This window comes from Chlorocebus sabaeus, chromosome 2 (assembly GCF_047675955.1).
Source record: "Chlorocebus sabaeus isolate Y175 chromosome 2, mChlSab1.0.hap1, whole genome shotgun sequence".
NCBI classification, from domain to species: domain Eukaryota; kingdom Metazoa; phylum Chordata; class Mammalia; order Primates; family Cercopithecidae; genus Chlorocebus; species Chlorocebus sabaeus.
This window is the reverse complement of record NC_132905.1, coordinates 18,080,419-18,101,328: the sequence shown is the minus strand read 5'-3', so window position 1 is coordinate 18,101,328 and position 20,910 is coordinate 18,080,419. Positions and strand designations below refer to the sequence as shown.

The following is a 20,910-nucleotide window of genomic DNA, read 5'->3' as shown; positions in this document are numbered from 1 at the left end:
CATGGGGATTGGATTAAGTCCTCTGTCTGCTTTAACCAATTTGTGACTAGTGGTGCTGGTATTAGGTATTTTTACATCAGAAAACGTGAAAGCATAATGACTACAATCTACCGGAGCAGGGGTCCCCAACACCCGGGCTGTGGACTGGTACCCGTCCATGGCCTGTTAGGAACCGGGCGCCCAGCAGGAGGTGAGCATCTGGCTAGTGAGCATTACAGGCTGAGCTCTGCCTCCTGTCAGATCAGCAATTGCATTAGATTTTCATGAACTCTATTGTAAACCGCACAGGTGAGGGATCTAGGTTGCGTGCTTTTCATGAGAATCTAATGCCTGATGATCTGAGGTGGAACAGTTTTATCCAAAACCAGGAACCATCCTTCCCAACCCCTCCGTCCATGGAAATATTGTCTTCCACAAAACTGGTCCCTGGTGCCAAAAAGGTTGGGGACCGCTGTACCAGAGGATATCTGTAGGGGAGAGCCTGGAGATACAATTAGACATCCGAGCTGATTTCAACATGGATGACAGAGTAAAGGGTTAATATTCAGGCTGAGATTTTGTCTGGTTCAGTATTATAACCCCAACACGTGACCTAGTAAGTGCTCAATGCATATTAGTTGAGTGACTACATGATTGAATAAAGTTAATATGAAACAGACAATTTAATAGAAAATGGACAAAGGATATATACAGTTAGTTCACAGAGGAGGAGATCCAAATGGTTGATAAACATTTGATAGGATCCTCAACTTCCCTAATAATTGAGGAAATGTAAATAAATTGCAGCAAAGAGATATCTCTCTTCATCATCAAATGGTCAAATATTAAAATGAATGATAACATTTAGTACTGGGGAGAAGGCAGACTAAAGGTGCCTTCAAGCATATGAATTTCCCAAGGTTTTTGGAAAGTATCTTTAAAATATCTGTTAGCATTGACAATGTAAATACCCACAAATTCCTTCTAGAAATCTATTGTATAGACATAAAAGCACAGGTGCCTAACCATATGTGTGAAAACGTTGTTGCAGCCTGCTTTGCAGTAGAGAGAACCTGGATGAAACCTGAATGTACATCAACAGGAAAATGGTTAAATTGGTTGTGACAAGTCCACACCATGGAATCTCACACAGTTATTTTAAAGAAAGAATGTGTATGATCTGTATCTACTAACCTGGAATTATTTCCATGATATATTATTAAGTGACAAAAATGATTGCAAAAAGATAGAGATTTCTTTTCTTATTAAATGAACAAATATATTCTTTTTTTTTTTCTTTTTTCTTTTTTTTTTTTTTTTTTGAGACGGAGTCTCGCTCTGTCGCCCAGGCTGGAGTGCAGTGGCCGGATCTCGGCTCACTGCAAGCTCCGCCTCCCGGGTTTACGCCATTCTCCTGCCTCAGCCTCCCGAGTAGCTGGGACTACAGGTGCCCGCCACCTCGCCCGGCTAGTTTTTTTGTATTTTTTAGTAGAGACGGGGTTTCACCGTGTTAACCAGGATGGTCTCGATCTCCTGACCTCGTGATCCGCCCGTCTCGGCCTCTCAAAGTGCTGGGATTACAGGCTTGAGCCACCGCGCCCGGCCTGAACAAATATATTCTTAAATGTGTAGACAGATACCTATCAGGCTATTATGGGGAGAGAGGTGTAAAGATAGATAAAGAAAAAAAAAATAGATGCCAAGGCAGGAGGATTACTTGAGTCCAGAGGTTTTAGGCTGCAGTGAGTTATGCTAGTGCTAAAGTACTGCAGCCTAGGTGACAGGGTGAGACCCTGTCTCCAATAAAAAAAATAGGAAAAGAAAAGGAAAAATAATTAGGAGTTTACAAAGGTGGAAATAATATACATGGTCTAGTGTTATAGGAAAATGTAAAATAGGTAATCTATTTAGGCTATCCCTTGGAAAGAAAAATCTGAATGTCCATATAGGCAAGGATTAAAAGGTGGCACATGCAAATGTACAAACAAAAATGCTGATTTGATTATGAGATGGGACCATGGATTTTTTGGTCTGTAATAAAGCGCCTGTTTCATATTTATCTTGAGTGGGAAAGGCTCGATTACTCACTGGGCTATGGCTGCATGAAAAGATACAGAATTGTATCTCTTGATCCTGATTCCCAAAGTGCTTTTTTCTTTTCCCCTACTAATTCACTGGGAAGAAGTTGCCTTCTAATGGGTCTTTCTTCAGGGCCTGGCATTTTTAAGGCAATCAGAATTTTGAGGATGTTTTCCCTGCATTATTGGGCCAAGAAACTATCTGCCCTCTCTGGTTCTTACGTCTGGTGTGTGCCCAAATTTAGGAAGAGCAAGGGGAAAGGAGAAAAACATCATCCTGCATAGAGAACAAGTTGTGCTGAGTGTTCTGAGGGAACATTGCAGGGCAGATGGATTGTTCTGGATGTTCAGGATGTGTACCCTTCTTACTTGAGGGGAACGAGGGCAGGGGATTTGACAAGGAAGCCAAGGAGGCACAGAATGTGGGGTGTAAGCCAGGTGTGGCCACTCTGATTCCTTTCCCAAGACTTTGAACCTTGAGGGAGTGATGCTCAAGTTCAGGGCCAGTTAGAAATTGTGTTCATTATCTATTGTTGGGTAAGAGATTGACCTAAAACTTAGTGGCTTGAAACAAGAAAACATCTATTATCTCACAGTTTCTGTGGATCAGGAATCCAGAAGCAGCTTAACTGGGTGGTTCTGATTAGATCGCCATTGGGGTCAAGGTGTCAGCTGGGGCTGAAGTCATATGAGGCTTGACTGCTGTGGGAGGGTCCACTTCCACTTCCATTTCCACTTCCTATGTGGCTGAGGGCTGGAAGTTTTGAATCCTTGCCATATGGACTTCTCCATAGGCTGCCTGAGTGCTGAATGTCCTCATGACATGGCAGACAGTTACTTCCCCAGAGGGCCTGGAGGCCACGCAGGGGGTGGGGGAGAGGGGAGTGGGAAGGAGAGAGAGAGCGAGAGAGAGAGAGAGAGAGAGAGAGAAGAGAGAGAAAGAAGCGAGAGAGAAGCGAGAGAGAAAGGAGGAGAGAGAAGAGAAAGAAGAGAGACAGAACAAAAGAAGAGAGACAGAAGAAAGAGAGGGAAAGGAGAGAGAGAAGAGAAGGAGAGAGAAAGAAGAGAGAAAGAGGAGAGAGAAAGGAGAAGGAGAGAGAGAAGAGAGAAAGAGAAGAGAGAAGAGAGAGAAAGGAGAGAGAGAGTAGGAGAGAGAGAAGAGAGAAGGAAGACAGAGAAAGGAGAGAGAGAACAGAAAGAGAAGAGAGAGAGAGAGAGAGAAGAGAGAGAAAGGAGAGAGAGAAGAGAGAAAAAGAAGAGTGAGATAGTGCACACATAAGATGGAAGCCTCAGTCCTTTTATTTTTATTAAAATTTTTTTCGTAGAGATGAATTATTGCTATGTTGCCCAGCTGGTCTCGAACTCCCTGCTTTAAGTGACCCTTCCTTCCTTGACCTCCCAAAGTGTTAGAATTACAGGCATGAGCCACTGCACCCGACCTCAGTGGGTTTGTAACCTAATCTTGATGTGACCTACATTCCTGCTGGTTTATGTTGGTCACACAGACCAGGGTACAACAAGGAAGGGGACTACATAAGGGTGTGAAGACCAGGAGGTAGGGATCATTGAAGGCTGTCTTGGAGGTAGACTGGCACAGAGATGGTTTATAGAACTTTTCTGTGGCAGAGTCTCATCTATTCCCCACCTCCTGTGGTTTTGCCTGGGTTCCTCCCTTGAGTCTTCCTGTCAGTTCTCTGGGCTGCCCAACACCCTTTCAATAGTGTCCTCTTTTATTTAAGTTCACTTCTATGTCTTCTCTTGTTTGCAAGGACAACTCTGATTAGAACAGGTGCTACAAGAGAAGCCGGTAGTAGGGGAGGTGTGTGGGTAGTGGAGGAAACTCATTTTAGATAAGATGGCCAGGGAAGGCCTCTCTGAGACATGAATGGTGAGGAAGAGTCAGCAGATGAAGGGTGGGAGGAGGGGCATTTTAGGCAGAGGGGGCACCAAGCCAAAGCTCTGAGGTGGAAACTGAGGTTGCCAATGGCCAGGTCATGCAGGCTCTTGAGGTCATGGTAAAAACTTGGATCCTCTCCCCTGCAACCAAAGCATCTCTTCTTCCAGACATCAGAGTCTGGGAGGGCTGAGGACCAGGCTCCAGGCCTCCTTGTGTTGGGATCAGAATCAGGGGAGTAAGTGGTTTTAACCAGATAAGGATCAAGACATTCTCTACTTTGTTCTCCCATCTGTTTTGCTGGCTCTTGGGTTTTCCAAATTTCTGCTTGGGTTCTTTTCTGAGTTTCTTAGTTCCCTTTGATAAATTCCCACCTGATACTGGTGAGCTAAAGGGAAAGCTTTTTGTCCGTGGTTAGGCCTGGGAATCCCAGTTAGAGAGCCCTGTCATCTTATGGAGATGGGTTGCTACCCAGGATGGTGTGGGAATGAGCAGGTGGGTCTGAGGGATCCCTTCAGCCTCATTACTCTATAGTTCTGCGTTTATTCAACAAATACCTGTTCAGCATCTGGCAGATGTTCAGACTCTGTGTGGGTGTCAGGTTACAAAGATAAAGGAGACACTGTTCCTCCTCTCCACAATTCCAGGTTAGAAGTGAGGGATGGCCTGATTCAAAGGCAATTGAGTGCAAATTCCTTGTTCCTTAGGAATCAGCAACATGGCTGACCCACAGCCAAAGCCAACAGGCCCTCTGTACCCTGTATTCTAGGGAGCCAGATAGTTTCCCTCCAGGTTTACTAAAGGAGGCAGAACTGGCTCTATACCCACAGCCCCAAATCCCCATTTTCTCTTCCTTGTCCATACACCAATCTTGGGGAGGGAGGAGGTCCTTGGTTTTATTGAGTAGTCTGGTGTTTATAGCAGAAGGCAATTTCTCCCCTCTCTGTTAAAGGTGGGGTGGCAGAAATTCAAAGGAAGTCCCTTGTGGAGATTGAGAGGTGACTGCAAGCATGGGGCTCTGGGATGCTGTTCCCTGATGGGGGGTAGACTGTGGGCAGTGGACTGTGCCTCTCTGAGCAGGGGAGAGGAGAGGTGAGAAGAGGGGCATTGTGGTGTAGCTGACTGGATGCATGAGCTTCTCTAGGTCAAGTGGACATTGCAGTAATTAGCCTGGCTGGAGAACTTTTCTGGTGGCCTACTCAAACAGGTTGACTGCTGGGCAAGAAGGTCAGGACAGTGGCAGGCCCCAGATGGTGGGGTGAGGTAGGAGAGGTCAAGCCTGGGCTGGATGACCCTGTCAGAGAACTGTGCAGTGGAGAAGCCACTGAGGAACTTACTCATTTGCCCATGAGAAACCATATATGGACACAGGGTCGGGGTGGGGGTGGTAGGGTATGTCTCCTAATCAGACCATCCCCCCACCTCCACCAAGTCCTTTTCCTCCTAGCAGGCAGAGTCCTGGCTCAAGTCAACTCTTGAATGAGTAAAAGAGAAGATAAAATAAGATTTAAATTGAGTTTGAGAATAAAGCTCTAAAGGATGGAGGTTTAACAACAGAAAGTGATCCAAAGTAATGCAGTCTGCCCAAAATGTCATTAAGGGATGGAAAAGGGAGATTCAACACAGCATGACTGAAGGCAGCGATTAGGGGAGAAAATCTTCATTATTATGCCCCACGGAGTTGAATTGCCTCAATACACTGGCTCCACAAGTAAACAGAATAATTGAAATACAGCTGGTCGGGCTAGAGTCTTGCTTGGGTAAAGCTGCCCCAGGTTCTGAGAGAGCACAGGGGGATAGGCTGGTTGTTAGAGAGAGATTTCCAGAGGAGGGTCGCCTGAGATGGACCTTGAAGGGTGAGAAAGAGTTGGCCAGGCGAAAGCAGAGTGGCAGTGGGAAGGGAGCTCTCCAGGCAGAGATGACAGCATGGGACATCTAGGGAGTGGGGCTGGAGCATGAAGGGGAAGACAGGAAGGATGCTTAGAGATGTAGACCAGGAGGCCCATGGCCTTGCAGCTCTGCAAGTTTAAAGAGTGAGGGCCCTGGAGAGCCACTTTAAACCTTGGAGCAACGCAATTGGATCTGCATATTGGACAGAACACTCTGGATGCCAGATTCTGAGAGCTCTGTGGACACTGGACCTCTAGGCGTGCTCCTCACCCATTCACCTGGCCCTGTGAACCCACCTCCCTACAAAGGCCATTTCATCTCTGTGTTTCCAAAAGCCTGGCTCCCTACTCTTTTGAATGTCCTTTGCTCCATTCCTATTGCTGAACCCTTCATTGTTCCCTTTTTGATTAGCCTCCAAATATTGCCGCTTCCCTTAAATCATCTTCTTGCTTTCCTCCTCCAACACACTCTTCTCAGCTCAGCAAGATTCTAGGCCTTCTCTGGGCCTGTGCCCGCCAGCACATGCCTCCTCAGGATAAGTATGTACTAAAATATCTTTCCTTTGTCTTATCTGGTCTTCACCCCATGGGGCAACCCGAAGGCTAACATTTATTCCTTCACACATTAATTTAAGCTGCTTTAATTGCTGCTATGATATGTTTTATATAATATAATTAATGTTTTAATTCTGTGTACTTGCTTCCCCAGGCAGTTTTGTGAAAGGCCCAATTTTGGAATCAAGCAAATAAAGAATAAGTAATGGCTGAAATCATTATAGTAACGCCCCTCTCCCAAAGGATTTAAAACCGTACTTGTTTTTTTCAAAGTGTGTTAAAAAGGGAAAATATATTTTAATCTTCTCTTTATCCTGGGCATGTTTGGGTGGCTTTAATGAAGTTCTCTGGACCCTGATTTCAAGAGTTTCTGGCCTTTTGGTATCTGACCACCATCCTCAAGAGGCCACTGCAGCTTGAGGTCTGTGTTGAGATTGCCAGCTTCACACCCTCTGCCACCAACTCTTTTTCATGATGGAGGCTGTACTTAGGATGAGAAGTTGCTGAATCCACTCATTCATTTATTCATTCATTTGACACCCGTATATTGGTGTCCTATTATGTACCTAGGACTGGGAAAGATCCAGTCCTGCCCTCAGGGAGCTCACAGTCAAATGGGACCAGGCAGAAGGAGTTACGGTCTGGCATGCTAAATGCTGTGGCAACATGGGGGAGGAGGTGGGGTGGGGTAGAGTACCTACCTCTGTCTCAGGGAGTTGGGGAAGGTTTAAGAGGAGGTGACATTTAAACTTAAGAAAGGAGAAGAAAAGGAAGGAACATCAAGATCAATGAGACAAACTGTAAGGAAAAAAGATTGTGTGTCTGGAAAGTGGGGAGAGGCTGAAGCCAGTGTGCATGGGAGGACATGGCAGGAAGTTAGTATAGAAAGAGAGGTTGGGGCTGAGTGGGGAAGGGTGTGCTCTGCCAGGATAAGGAGTTTGGATCATCCTGAGGGTGTAGGGAAACCCAAAGAGGCTTTTATGCAGGAAAGTGTCCCAGTCGATCAGATCTGGAGTTTATCAAGAGAATTGCAGCAGTGTAAAGAGTTGCCTGGCACATAGTAGATGCTCAATACGTCCTGTGGAATGAGGGAGGCTGTTGGGACAGTCCAGATGAAAGATGGCGGCCTTTGAATTAGGACAGTGGCAGAGGTGACAGAAAATAGGGGATGGATCCTAGAGGCAGAATCCACAAGATGCAAATGTGCCCTTAACAACAGAAGCCACAAGAATGGGATTAGAAGCGTCCTCCCCTTCCATCTTTCCTGATCTGTGTGATCTGACCTCTTGGCCTGTTCCAGAAATTGAGAGCTTGGAGGGTCATCATCCCAACCGTTGTCTAGTTCAAGCTCCTAAGTTTTCCTTGTAGAAAAATTCAGGCCTAAGGGAACACAGTCCTTCAAAGGCAGAGCCTCCACCAGAACCCAGGTGTTCCATGCTGCAAAGCAGAGTGTTAACACTGGTTCAAGAACATCTTGAGGGCCGGGCGTGGTGGCTCATACCTGTAATCTCAGCATTTTGGCAGGCCAAGGCACGCGGATCACCTGAGGTCAGGAGTTCGAGACCAGCCTGGCCAACATGGAGAAACCCCGTCTCTACTAAAAATACAAAAATTAGCTAGGCATGGTGGCACCTGCCTGTAATCCCAGCTACTCAGGAGGTTGAGGCAGGAGAATCGGTTGAACCCAGGAGGCAGAGGTTGTAGTGAGCCAAGATCACGCCACTGCACTCCAGCCTGGGCAACACAGCGAGACTCCATCAAAACAAACAAACAAAAAACACCTAAAAGCAAAACAAAACAAAACAAAAGAACGTCTTCAGAGGTGATGAACCCAGGAAATGTAGGCACAAGTGTGTGTGTTTCTGCAAAATAAGAGGGTCCCAAGTTTCCTAACATTCTTAAAGTGTTTTATAATGCCACAAAAGGCTGGCCCACTCTTTTTTTTTTTTTTTTTTTTTTTTTTGAGATGGGGTTTTGCACTGTCGCCCAGGCTGAAGTGCAGTGCTGCAATTATTGCAATCATGGCTCACTGCAACCTTGACCTCCTGGTCTCAAGCGATCCTCCTGCCTCAGCCTCCTGAGTAGCTGGGACTACAGGTGTTTGCCACCATGCCTGGCTAACTTTTAAAACTTTTTTTTTTTTGTAGAGATGGGGGTCTTGCCATGTTGCTGAGGTGGTCTTGAACTCCTGGCCTCAAACAATCTCCCTTTTTGGCCTTCCAAAGTGTTAGATTATAGGCGTAAACCACGGCGCCCGGCCCCCACCTTTTTTTTTTTGTTGTTCTTCTTTTTCTTTTTCTTTTTCCGAGATGGAGTCTTGCTCTGCCCTCCAGACTGGAGTGCACTGGCACGATCTCGGCTCATTGCAATCTCTGCCTCCCCGGTTCAAGCGATTCTCCTGCCTCAGCCTCCTGAGTAGCTGGGATTACAGGCGAACGCCACTACATGCGGTTAATTTTTGTATTTTTAGTAGAGATGGGGTTTCACTATTTTGGCCAGGTTGATCTTGAATTCCTGACCTCAAGTGATCTGCCCACCTCGGCCTCCTCAAGTGCTGGATTACGGGCGTGAGCCACCACGCCCGGTCCCTACTCTTAATAAATGCTTGTCTCCATGTGCTGGGTGGGAGGTGGGATGGAATGGAATGAGGTGAGGACGCACGGATGCATGGATGGATGCATGGGAAGTTGAGACGACGCGCCCACACGAGGGAATTTCCTTTGAAGGAGTGAAATTATGAGTTGGGAAACTCTTTTCCTTGAAACGCCTCCCCATACCCCAGCTGTGGCCTTCCCGTTTTCTGCGTGGTAGTGTCGGGGGAACTTCCTCAGGCCTCTCCGCAGTGGAGACCCTTTCGGTTTTGCGAGGATACCTAGAGGCAGCGGAGAGGGGGGCAGGGAGGGGAAAACCGTGAGGGTCCCTGTGGCCGGCCCCAGCACGCAGGGGATCTATCTCCGCTCCCTGGAAGCAGGCTAGCTCCTGGCCTGCCTCGGCTTGGCCTTTGTGGGAGGGACCTGGGGGCAAAGAAGAAGGGCTGTCTCTGGGACCATGCCTCCTCCCCTAAGGAGGAGGACGCAAGACGCGTCCCTAAACTCCCGGGGGAATTAGACTTTTGGGAATGTTCTGGGGAAATCCCTGCGCGGCGAATTGCTGGGGGCTCCGCCCCCCCGATAGGTGGACCGCGATTGGTCTTTGAAGACCCCGCCTCTTTCCTGGGCGGGGCCAAGGCTGGGGCAGGGGAGTCGGCAGAGGCCTCGCTCGGGCGCCCAGTGGTCCTGTCGTCTGGTCTCAGCTCGCCATGGTTCGTCTGCCTCTGCAGTGCGTCCTCTGGGGCTGCTTGCTGACTGCTGTGAGTTGTTTTTGCCCCCACCCGACGGGATTTGGGAGTGGGGAATGAGAATGAAGGGGAAGCAAAACTTCGGGGAAGAGACCTTCCTGGCTGATTTTTGTGGGGGCAGGAGGGTGGGTGGGAGCTGGGCAAGGTGCCCCCGCTCCAGGCTGAATGGGGTGGGCTGCCTCTCTCTTCTCCCGGGCTGGGGTCCCGGGTGGCCTACAGGGGCCGCACAGGGAAGGCACCGGCTGCACAAGCGTGCCTAGACGGCGTGAATGGGTTTAGGGAGTCTCAGAGGCTGGCCACACAGAGACTGGTAGGGGGTTCAGAGGGCGGGAAGTGAGGCGGACCAAGGGAAGGGGCGGGTCTGGCCCGTTTCCTGTCCCCTTCTTATTGTGGACAGATGCCAGCCTCTGTAAGTGGTTATCATCTCCTTGCCAGCTGGGGCTGCCTTCTTCCAGGGCATCTTGCGGGAAAAAAGATGGGTGCAGAGACCCAGGTACTTTTTTGAGACGACAAGGAGCTTTTAACATCGCCCCCCGCCCTGAACCCTATCTTGAGTGTTCCAACCTAGGAGGAATCCCCAGGGCTGTGCCTTTTTCTCCTGAATTTAAGATGACATAGGGGACCCCTGGGGGAGATGAACAGTTTATGGGACCCAGTAAAGGGTTCGGAGACCAGGGTTCTGGTTGGCTTTGACCAGGGCTGGTGGTCAGAGGGCTGGAGAAACCAGGGGTTTCTCCAGGCATTAGAAGGGCTCGGAGCCAACCAAGCATATCTCCGGGATTTTCAGAAGTCTACACTTGACTTACTTTTTGTTTAAATGTATTTTTGTAGTTCCTCATTCTGGAGGCTGGGAATCCCCCAAGTACCTGACTCCCTCATCCCAGCCCCTCTGGCCTACCCCTACTTTCGAGGGCTGTAGATTCCAGCATGAAGCCTGGGCAGGAATGACCCATGGTGTAGGGGGTTGGCAGCAAGGGAAGAGAGGGAGTGGGGAGGCTGCTTTGGTCCCACAGCTTTCACTTTCACCTGAAGCAATGGCTCTTAGGGAGCAGGGAGGCAGGGGGAGGGCGGAGCTGGAAAAGAGGTAAAGGGGGGCCCTTGTGGTAGGAGTGGAGGAAAAGCCAGAGGAGGTGGGGTGAAGAGTGTGATCCAGGCTTCTCAAGAGTGGAGTCTGCCCTCATAACTCCCAACTTTGGCTCCAGGTAGAGGTTGGGCTGTGACAACAATGTCAGAAGCTATCTATTGAGGGCTTCTTGTGTGTCAGGCTCTGAGCCAAACACTGCCTGTTTTCTTTGTCTGATTTCCCACAACTCCCTCATTATACAGATGGGCAAACTGAGGCTCAGAAAGGGGGATTGTCTCGCCAAAGGTCTCATAGCTAGCTAATGGAAGAACCTGGGTGTGAATCTACATCTGTGTGATTCCTGAGCCTACCTCTCAGATAGTGAGAGTCTTCAAGCTCTGGTCCTGAGCTCTTTTGTGGCAGAAGGACCAGAACTACAGGGAGTGAGAACTGGGGATTGACAGGCTTTTAGAGGAGGGCTTTATTTCTCATGTGTTTGAAGATGGTATCAAGGACTTTCCTATCTTTGGGAGTGTGGGAGTTCCACGTTCACAGGATGGTGTCTTGCGATGAGCTGGTAGGGGGCAGTGGCTTTTTCTATTTCCTTTCCCATTTTGGGTAAGACACATTTCTGTAAGTAATTTGCTGAGATACCCAGGTTGAATGACAGCCACCAGTTAGGTAGGATTCTGAACAGCCAGCCAGGTAGCCGGAGTGCTGGCCATATATCATGCAAGCAGATACAAATGAATGATGATTAAAATTGCTGTTTAATGAGCACCTACTATGTTCCTGACACTGTGCCAGGCCATATACATGTATTCTTTCTTATCTTCACAGTCCAACCTGCAGGGCAGGCATTATTACTCCCATTTTAGAGATAGGGAAACTGAGGCTAAGAGAAGCAAAATAACAAAGTGTTACAAAGTCAAAGTCAGGACTGGAGTCTAAAGCTGTCTGACTCTCAAACTTGTGTTCTTTTCCCTGGCTGTTCCCAAAGTGTGGGACGATTTTAAGGAGCACATGGACATATAATTAAACATACACTCATTTTACAGTTCTTTTAAAAATCTTTCTCATTTTTTCAAAGAGGAAGTCTCTGGAGCTAGAATAGAGTTAATGCCTCTCAAAGCCTTGCTAATCCTCCTTTTAAAACAAAAATCAAGAGCAGGCCTGGGGTGGAGGGCCTTCAGCAAGCAAAGCAACCAGCTGGGGTTTAATAACCTTGTTTTGCTTCCTCATAATTTATTTTTAGGGTTACCTTTTATTTATGAGAAGTGATACTGGTTCTTGTCTCTTGGCAATGACGTAAGGTTTACATTTAAGGTAAATGTACTGGCCAGGCATGGTGGCTCACGCCTGTAATCCCAGCATTTTGGGAGGCCAAGGCAGTCAGATCACTTGAGGTCAGGAGTTTGAGATCAGCCTGGTCAACCTGGTGAAACCGCATCACTACTAAAAATACACAAATTAGCCAGGCATAGTGGTGCACACCTGTAATCCCGCTACTCGGGAGGCTTAGACTGGAGAATTGCTTGAATCTGGGAGGTAGAGGTTGCAGTGCGCTGAGATGGTGCCATTGCACTCCAGCCTGGGTGATGGAGCGAGACCCTGTCTGAAAAAATAAAAGAAAATAAAAGTATTGAAATTAACAAGAAGTAATTAATAGCATGGGTGGTACCTGGATGTAGTAAAATGGTGAAGATGAAACACAAATTGATGGAGAGAGGGAGCACTGAGACTTGAGTTCTCATTTGGACTCTGTCACTGTGAAACTCTGGGCAAGTGACCCTCCTCTTTGGTGCTCAGTCTCAACTATCTGTAAAATGAAAGAGTGTGAGTTTACCCTTCCAGCTTTACATTCTAGCATTTTATGAGGGAAGGGCTGGATGAACAGATGATGAGGAGTTGAAGGAAGAAAACATGATGGGTCTTGGAAAGGAGCAGGAAGGGAAGCAGAAGAATAGGAGGAAGAGGCCAAGTGCTAAACATAGCCCCAAACAGCACTGGGGCCAGCTGAAGTCAGCTAGCTTCAGGACTCCAGGGGAGCTGCTGGAGTCCCCATATCCAATGGGATCTTTGGGAAGAGGAATGACTCAGGCATCAAGCCCAAAGGAATTCTGTTCAGTTCAGAGAATGTGTGAGTTTCCAGTACCACTGCTTTGTAAAATATCAAAATGATTCTCTGGGTGCGATTATAATCAGCTCAGTTGGCAATTTACTTGAAAACAAACATTCCAAATATCATGCAGGTTCCACTTTCTGTTTTGACTTGCACTTCCATTTGCAGCCTCTGTCCTGGATGACTTTTACCTTTCTGCTGAAGAGGCTACAGCGGAGATTTCAAGATCCCTTCAAATTGCACCATTCTGTTTTTAGGTCTATCCAGAACCACCCACTGCATGCAGAGAAAAACAGTACCTAATAAAAAGTCAGTGCTGTTCTTTGTGCCAGCCAGGTGAGATGCCAACCCTCTAGCCCCATCATGGAGCCCCCCTTTGCTTTGGTGGCAGACGCAGACCCCATGTGTTAACTGTAAACTCAAATCTGAAACGACCCACTTCCCAGTCCTGTCAGAATGTTCTGGGTTCCCTCTCTACCAGGTAAACCTCTGTCTACCCTGAACTAGGGATCCCAGCTCCTCCATCTTCCTTGTCTGACTATGAAGGGTCCAAGACTTTCATCTTTGAATCCCCTACCCTAAAGCCTGGCCTGATCATTGTGTGGTTAGTGTCTGACTCATGGAGTTGGCCAGAGCCCTCCCTCATTTCCTGATGTTTTCCAGGACAGAAACTGGTGAGTGACTGCACAGAGTTCACCGAAACAGAATGCCTTCCTTGCGGTGAAAGCGAATTCCTAGACACCTGGAATAGAGAGACACGTTGCCACCAGCACAAATACTGCGACCCCAGTGCGTGGGCTGTTGGGAAAGGGATGCTTGGGAGCCGGGTTGATATTGCAGCTGATACTCCCAACAATGCAGCCATTCTAATTTTATGTAGCCAGGGTTTGTTCTGATTGGTTGGAGTCCGGCTTGTACTGGTCATTAAATGATTTGATTGCCATCTCTACTTGGAAGAGGGTCTGAGGAAGATAGAGCAGGCAATGTGGGGAGTGAGGCTCAGACTATGGTCCAGTGGGGTGTTCCCATCCTTCCTGCCCTTCTCTTCTCAGACCTAGGGCTTCGGGTCCAGCAGAAGGGCACCTCAGAAACAGATACCATCTGCACCTGTGCAGAAGGCCTGCACTGTACGAGTGAGTCCTGTGAGAGCTGTGTCCCACACCGCTCATGCTCGCCTGGCTTTGGGGTCAAGCAGATTGGTAAGTGGCTCATCTGGGAATCAATTTTGGAGGTGGGACAGAGGAGCTTAGGGCCCAGGGTGAGGGGCTGGGCAGTGGGCACTTAGCTCCAGAGGCAGAGGAAGCAGAGGCTCCAACCTATGTTGGCATCCCCACTGGAGTGAGCTGCAGATGGGACCTTGTTCATTCTGCCTCCTGCCATGGGCATCTGCCTTTGAAGGGCAATGGGAGAAATCCTCCTGGGGACTGCAGCTGTTGGGGGCAGCACCACATCAGGGGAAGAGTGTTCAAGGCAGGAGCTCTTCCTGTCCTGCCTGGCCACTGGCTCCCTTGTGAGCTTGACAGGTGGTCCACTGTGATGGTTAATGTCCCCCTCCCCACCCACTCCCAGCTACAGGGGTTTCTGATACCATCTGTGAGCCCTGCCCGGTCGGCTTCTTCTCCAATGTGTCATCTGCTTTTGAAAAGTGTCGCCCTTGGACAAGGTATAAGCACTCATCGCTTGTGTTTCCTGCTCTAAGAGTGGCATGGAGCTGCCTCCATTCTCCAGCCACCTGTCCTGTCCCCGCTCCCAGAAGTCCACGTACTCATGCACTTGTGAAGCATCTGCAGAGTGGCCTCATGGCCAACCAGATGGGCACGTTTCCACATTTTTCTTGCCTGCTCTCTCTTTGAGGTAATAGACACTGTTGATCTCTCGCTTCATGAGAGCCTCCTATTCTGGGAGTATTGGGACACTTATCTTAGCTTTCCTTCTGCCCCTCCTGCTTCTCCTCAGTTTTCCTCCTCTTGCTTTCACCTTACCTGGCTTTCTAGGGCTTTCTGGGCTCTGGCTGCTCACCCTGAGGGCCTCCCTCTCTTACATCCAGCTCCAAACCCACACCTGGTCCTGCCCTCCGACTCTCTACATGTTTTGGGAACATACTCACTGTCTCCACTGTTGTCACTTTAGTTTGGGCTTCATCACCGTGGTCTGGGTGATGCCTTTTCTGCCTCCTGGCCTCCCTGCTTCTGCTCTCTCCCCTCCAGCTGGTTCTCTCTTCATCCTATTGCCAACATGAACGTTCGACAGTTTCTTTCAGGTCATAACACTCTCCTATTTGAGATGCTTCCTATCTTTCTGTTGGAACCAAGACTCCTTAGCATGGCATCAGACCTTCCTGCTGCATTCCCGATCTCTTTCCTGCATCGCACAGCTTCATGCTACTTGCAATCCTCTGAACACACTGTTCATTCTCTTCCGTCAAACTCATCTGCCTGGAATACCTTAAACACGGGCGGCAAGCCAGGTGTGGTGGCTCACGCCTGTAATCCCAGCACTTTGGGAGGCCAAGGTGGGTGGATCACTTGAGGTCAGGAGTTCAAGACCAGCCAGCCCAACATGGTGAAAACCCATCTCTACTAAAAATATGAAAAAATTAGCTGGGTGTGGTGGTGGGCGCCTGTAATCCCAGCTACTCGGCAGGCTGAGGCAGGAGAATCGCTTGAACCTGGGAGGTGGAGGTTGCAGTGAGCCGAGATAGCACCACTGCACTCCAGCCTGGGCAACAGAGCGACATTCTGTCTCAAAAAACAAACACCTGCCCCATTAACTTTTGGCATTTGATTTTTAAAAATGGGCAAGATAGGCACATGGGACAGAAGGCACAAAAGAGCCAAAGCAATGCCTTTCTCCCATCCCTGCCCCTTAGCCTCCCAGTTCTCTCTGGAGGGAGCCATTGTTCCTTGTATATCCTTCCAGAGATTCTACATATAAACAAACCAACACACAACACACACACACACATACACACACACACACACACACAATCTCCCTCCTTTTACTTTTGCACAAATAGGAGTATACCATATACATTTTATTTGTTAACTGTCTGCCTTTCCCTAATAGATTGAAAATTCCTTAAATGTAGAGACTTGGCCTTTTTTTTCCTTCTGTTGATACATCCCCTATTCCTAGAACAGTACCTGATGCATAGTAGGTGCTCAAATTTTTACTGATAAATGTTGACTGATAACTGGAGGCCCCAGTGGTATAGTATTAATGGAACTGGTTTACAAATCTGATTACAGTTCAGTAAGTGTGTGACCCTCACAGAGCTTCAGTCTCCTCATCTGGAAAATGGGAATGACTTTCATTTCACAAGGCTTGAGCTAAAAACATGTGAAGTGTATTGTAAACTCCTGAATGCTCTACTCATTTAAGACTAAAGTAGGCTGGGCGCGGTGGCTCACACCTGTAATCCCAGCACTTTGGGAGGCCAGGCGGGCGGAACATGAGGTCAAGAGATGGAGACCATCCTGGCTAATATGGTGAAACCCTGTCTCTACTAAAAGTACAAAAATTAGCTGGGCATGGTGGCGTGCGTCTGTAGTCCCAGCTACTCGGGAGGCGGAGGCAGGAGAATCACTTGAACCTGGGAGGCGGAGGCTGCAGTTAGGCCGAGATTGCGCCACTGCATTCTAGCCAGTCGGGCGAAAGAGCGAGACTCCGTCTCAAAAAATAAATAAATAAAAATTTAAAAAAGGCTAAAGTATATGCTTTCTTCAAAGCTTCTCTCTCTTTCTCCCACCTTAGATGATTTTTCCTTTGCAACGTCCTGTGTCCATTCTGCTCTACTCTTCCTGGGGCCACCTGGACCAGGTCTTCATCATCTCATATCTAGACGCTTGCTGTGCCTCCTGACTGGCCACTCTTCTGTAATTTCTCCTCCTCTGAGCTCTCCAGGCAGCTGAATCCTCTCACTAGTGAAGTCGCCTGGTTGGATGCTGATGAGACTGACCAGCTGAATCCAGTCGAAAACTTCACACCTGCCAGTTATCTGGTTCTAAAGACACAATTTTCCATAGTTTCCTAACACCATCCTGCATGCCACCTGCCTGATTTCCCCACATCACATGGTCCCACTTAGCGGGACTGCACTGCTGATCCAAATTTTACATCCTTCAGGGCCCACTCAGGTCTTATGTTTGCAGGGAAGTCTTTCTGGAAGACCCTTAAACCAGAGGTTCGCAACAGGGGGCAGTTTTGTTCCCTGTGAAACGTTTGCCAATGTCTGGACACATTTCATTTGTCTCAAATGGAGAGGGGGATGCTACAGGGATCTGGCAGATAGAGGCCAGGGATGCTGCTGAACATCTGCAATGCACAGGACAGCCCCCGCCCCCCCGCCCCAGTAAAGAATGATCCAGCCCAAATGTCACTGGTGCTGAGATTGAGTAACACTGTCTTAAGCTCATCATCTCTCCATTCCAGCCTTGGTGGATTCTGTTTCCTCGGAACCATTCCCATCTCACTTTAGCCTGCCTAGATCACAAAGCACGGCACTCATTATAGACTCCCCTATTTATTACTCCTTCAAGATGTGCAATAATCTTTTCTCTGCACTTTTAAGTTCTGTAAGAACAGAGTCTGTGTCATTCCTATAATAACCAGCATAGGATGTTGCACGTATTGTGTGCTCAGTGAACCTGGATTTGTTGATTGTTGACTGACTCATTCTAGAGTTAGAAATCTTATGCTTGGGGAAACTTAATATCTCTTTCTTTCTCTGTGTGTGTGCATTTGTGCACGTGTCTGCGCATAGCTGTGAGACCAAAGACCTGGTTGTGCAACAGGCAGGCACAAACAAGACTGATGTTGTCTGTGGTGAGTCCTGGACAATGGGCCCTGGAAAAAGCCTAGGAAAGTGGGAACTGAAAGGGGAGATGAGGCACACAGGAACACTGGATGGGAAAAGGGGGAGGGGAGGCAGTTTGGGGGTGTGGTATCACAGCTCTGCCACTTATCTTGGGAGCCTGGGCAAATCACTTCCCCTCTCTTGGCCTCAGTTTCTTCATCTGTAAAATGGGATGATAACACTACTTCCTTAGTAGGTTTTGATTTTAGAGTGAGAAGGTTGGCCTATAGCAAAGATCAGATAATGTAAATCAGTGAAAAAGGTCAGGAGTAAGAAAAATACATTCTCTTTGCTTTTTCTCAAACTGTACTTTCCTGTTTGTAGGGCTGGGACTAGAGTGAGGTGAGCAAGGCACTTGCCCTTGGGCACAATATTTAAGAAGGTGCCATAAAAGTGTAGTAATCAAGGTAAATTCATTTTGATGCAATATTTTTTAAAATAAAAATTAATGCAAATAAATCTATGATGAGCAAGAGAGCAACATTTTAAATAAAGAACAGGATCCGACTCAGTGTTTGCACGACCCTGCCTCGCTCACCTCACCCTAATCCTGGCCCTGGTTCCAGTGAAACGAATGGGCAGCCAGCCTGCAGGCCATAGTTTGCTGACTTGGTGTCTGCCTGATGATTTTCAAAATATGGCATTAAAAGAGTGTTTATCTTGATGACTGAGTGTTTTGGACATCCCTTTCAATGTTATCCTGAAACAATTTCATCCCTTGCCTCACCCTAGTCTCCGCCCTGCCTTTTGGTCTTTCTTTTGTTTTTCCCACTTAGAAAAAAAATTTGGCACGAGAAATACTTTACCTTTCCCCTCCACCCTTCTATACCAAAAGCACCATGCAGACATGAATCATGCTAGACCTCAGCATTGGGCAGAGAGCGGGGAGTGGCGGGGAGCATGGTGAGCGGGTGGTGACAGCCGCCGCCACTCGCTTCAAGCTGATGGTTCCCAGGTGGGGAGGCTGCCCGGTGGAACCCGATCTTCCCAGTTCGTAAGAGAAATTAGATGTCTAGGTTTTAATATGTTATCTCCCAGTTTAAAAATGTCGGCAAGTATTTCCAAATATTAAAAAATGTTCTGGTTCCTTTAAAGACATCTGCCAGCCACATTTCCCCAAAGGCTGCGTTTTGAACCCTGTGATATAGATGAGCTCTGACACTGGAGGATTCTGGAGTCTGACAAGTCACAGCAGGTTTAGGGTAGGGAGACCCTGCAGGTGAGGGGTACATGCTGAAGTCCTGATTTCTCCAGGTCCCCAGGATCGGCAGAGAGCCCTGGTGGTGATCCCCATCTGCTTGGGGATCCTGTTTGTCATCCTCCTCTTGGTGCTGGTCTTTATCAGTGAGTCCTCAGGTGGGGATGTGATGGGGGAGTGAGGGGGGACCACCTGTTTCCTAATCTGGCCTCTCCAACTCCCCATCCTTTTTTTTCTCCTCTAGAAAAGGTGGCCAAGAAGCCAAACGATAAGGTAGGTCGCCCCTGAGAACTGGGACAGAGTTCTGACAAACTGGAAAGATGGCCTCACGATTGCCTATGGGGCAGTAAAACTGATTCAGAGTCTGTCCCTGCAGCCAGTGGGGTGGCAGCAGAATTGGGGACTGTCACCCCCACCCACCATGCTCCTTCCATCCGGAGCTCAGTCCCCCACAGAACTGCCCCTGGAACCACTGGCAGAGCCTAACACTGGCTGTTCTTCACTCCTTTCCTGGCATTCAATGCTTAGGGAGCTGCATCTTTGGGCCTTGGGGCTGGGTCAAATGGGTGGGAGCAAATGTGGCAGCCCCTTAAGCCCAGTGGCTCCCACTCTGGAAGCTCTTCGTCGCCCTTGGTATGGCCAGCAGGGGGCAGGAGGCACCCAAGGAATCAGCACTGACCCGCCATCTGGGAAAGGCGAGAGGGCTCGGGGAAGGGATCCGCTTCCCAGGGAGGGGCTCCTCAGAGGCACAGCTGCCCCTTTTGCTGGGGGTGACCTCACACTTTGCCTCCCCAGGCCCCCCACCCCAAGCAGGAACCCCAGGAGATCAATTTTCCGGACGATCTTCCTGGCTCCAACCCTGCCGCTCCAGTGCAGGAGACTTTACATGGATGCCAACCGGTCACCCAGGAGGATGGCAAAGAGAGTCGCATCTCAGTGCAGGAGAGACAGTGAGGCTGCACACACCCAGGAGTGTGGCCACATGGGCAAACAGGCACTTGACCAGAGAGCCTGGTGCTGCTGCTGCTGTGGCGTGAGGGTGAGGGACTGGCACTAACTGGGCACAGCTACCCCCTCCCGCCTGCACCCCTGCAGTTTGAGACAGGAGACCTGGCACCGGATGCAGAAACAGTTCACCTTGAACCTCTCACTTCACCCTGGAGCCCATCCAGTCTCCCAACTTGTATTAAAGACAGAGGCAGAAGTGTAGTGGTGGTTGTGGGGGGTGTGGTTTAGTAATATCCACCAGACCTTCCAATCCAGCAGTTTGGTGCCCAGAGAGGCATCCTGGTGGCTTCCCTGCGCCCAGGAAGCCATAAACACAGATGCCCATTGCAGCATTGTTTGTGATAGTGAACAACTGGAAGCTGCTTAACTGTCCATCAGCAGGAGACTGGCTAAATAAAATTAGAATATATTTATACAACAGAATCTCAAAAACACTGTCGAGTAAGGAAAAAAAAAGCATGCTGCTGAATGATGGGTTTGGAACTTTTTTTAAAAAGTACATGCTTTTATGTATGTATATTGCCTATGGATATATGTATAAATACAATATGCATCATATATTGATATAACAAGGGTTCTGGAAGGACACACAGAAAAACCACAGCTTGAAGAGTGGTGACGTCTGGGGTGGGGAAGAAGGGTCTGGGGGAGGGTTGGTTAAAGGGAGATTTGGCTTTCCCATAATGCTTCATCTTTTTCCCAAAAGGAGAGTGAATTCACATAATGCTTATGTAATTAAAAAATCATCAAACATGTAAAAAGAAAAACGGGGGCGAACATGCTGGGTGACATGAGCTGTTTAACCTGCTGCCAGGCTCACGGAATGAGGGCATTTTCTGTAGATAAATAAGAATGTCCCCAGGCCGCTGCCCCTCCAGGGTGGTTTCCATGGGTGCTCACATGTGGTATCGAGATTGCAAAGTGCTCTTCCC

General features: G+C 48.4%; 1 protein-coding gene across 5 annotated transcripts; it reads left to right on the top strand.

The window, feature by feature from the left end:
• Positions 1–9,604: 9,604 nt before the first annotated feature.
• On the top strand, positions 9,605–20,544 carry CD40 (CD40 molecule). 5 transcript variants are annotated; one of them, XM_037982708.2, is made up of 9 exons: positions 9,605–9,744; positions 13,175–13,253; positions 13,581–13,706; positions 13,970–14,116; positions 14,487–14,580; positions 17,680–17,741; positions 19,027–19,128; positions 19,215–19,243; positions 19,766–20,544. In XM_037982708.2, the coding sequence occupies exons 1-9, from the start codon at positions 9,694–9,696 to the stop codon at positions 19,922–19,924; spliced, it is 849 nt and encodes a 282-aa protein (XP_037838636.1). In that variant the 5' UTR covers positions 9,605–9,693; the 3' UTR covers positions 19,925–20,544. The 5 variants fall into 5 exon arrangements, with proteins under 5 accessions (XP_037838636.1, XP_037838639.1, XP_037838638.1 ...); XM_008015432.3 differs by having other exon boundaries at positions 9,617–9,744; positions 19,027–19,116; XM_037982711.2 differs by lacking the exon at positions 17,680–17,741 and having other exon boundaries at positions 9,607–9,744; positions 19,027–19,116.
• The last annotated feature ends 366 nt before the right edge of the window (positions 20,545–20,910 follow it).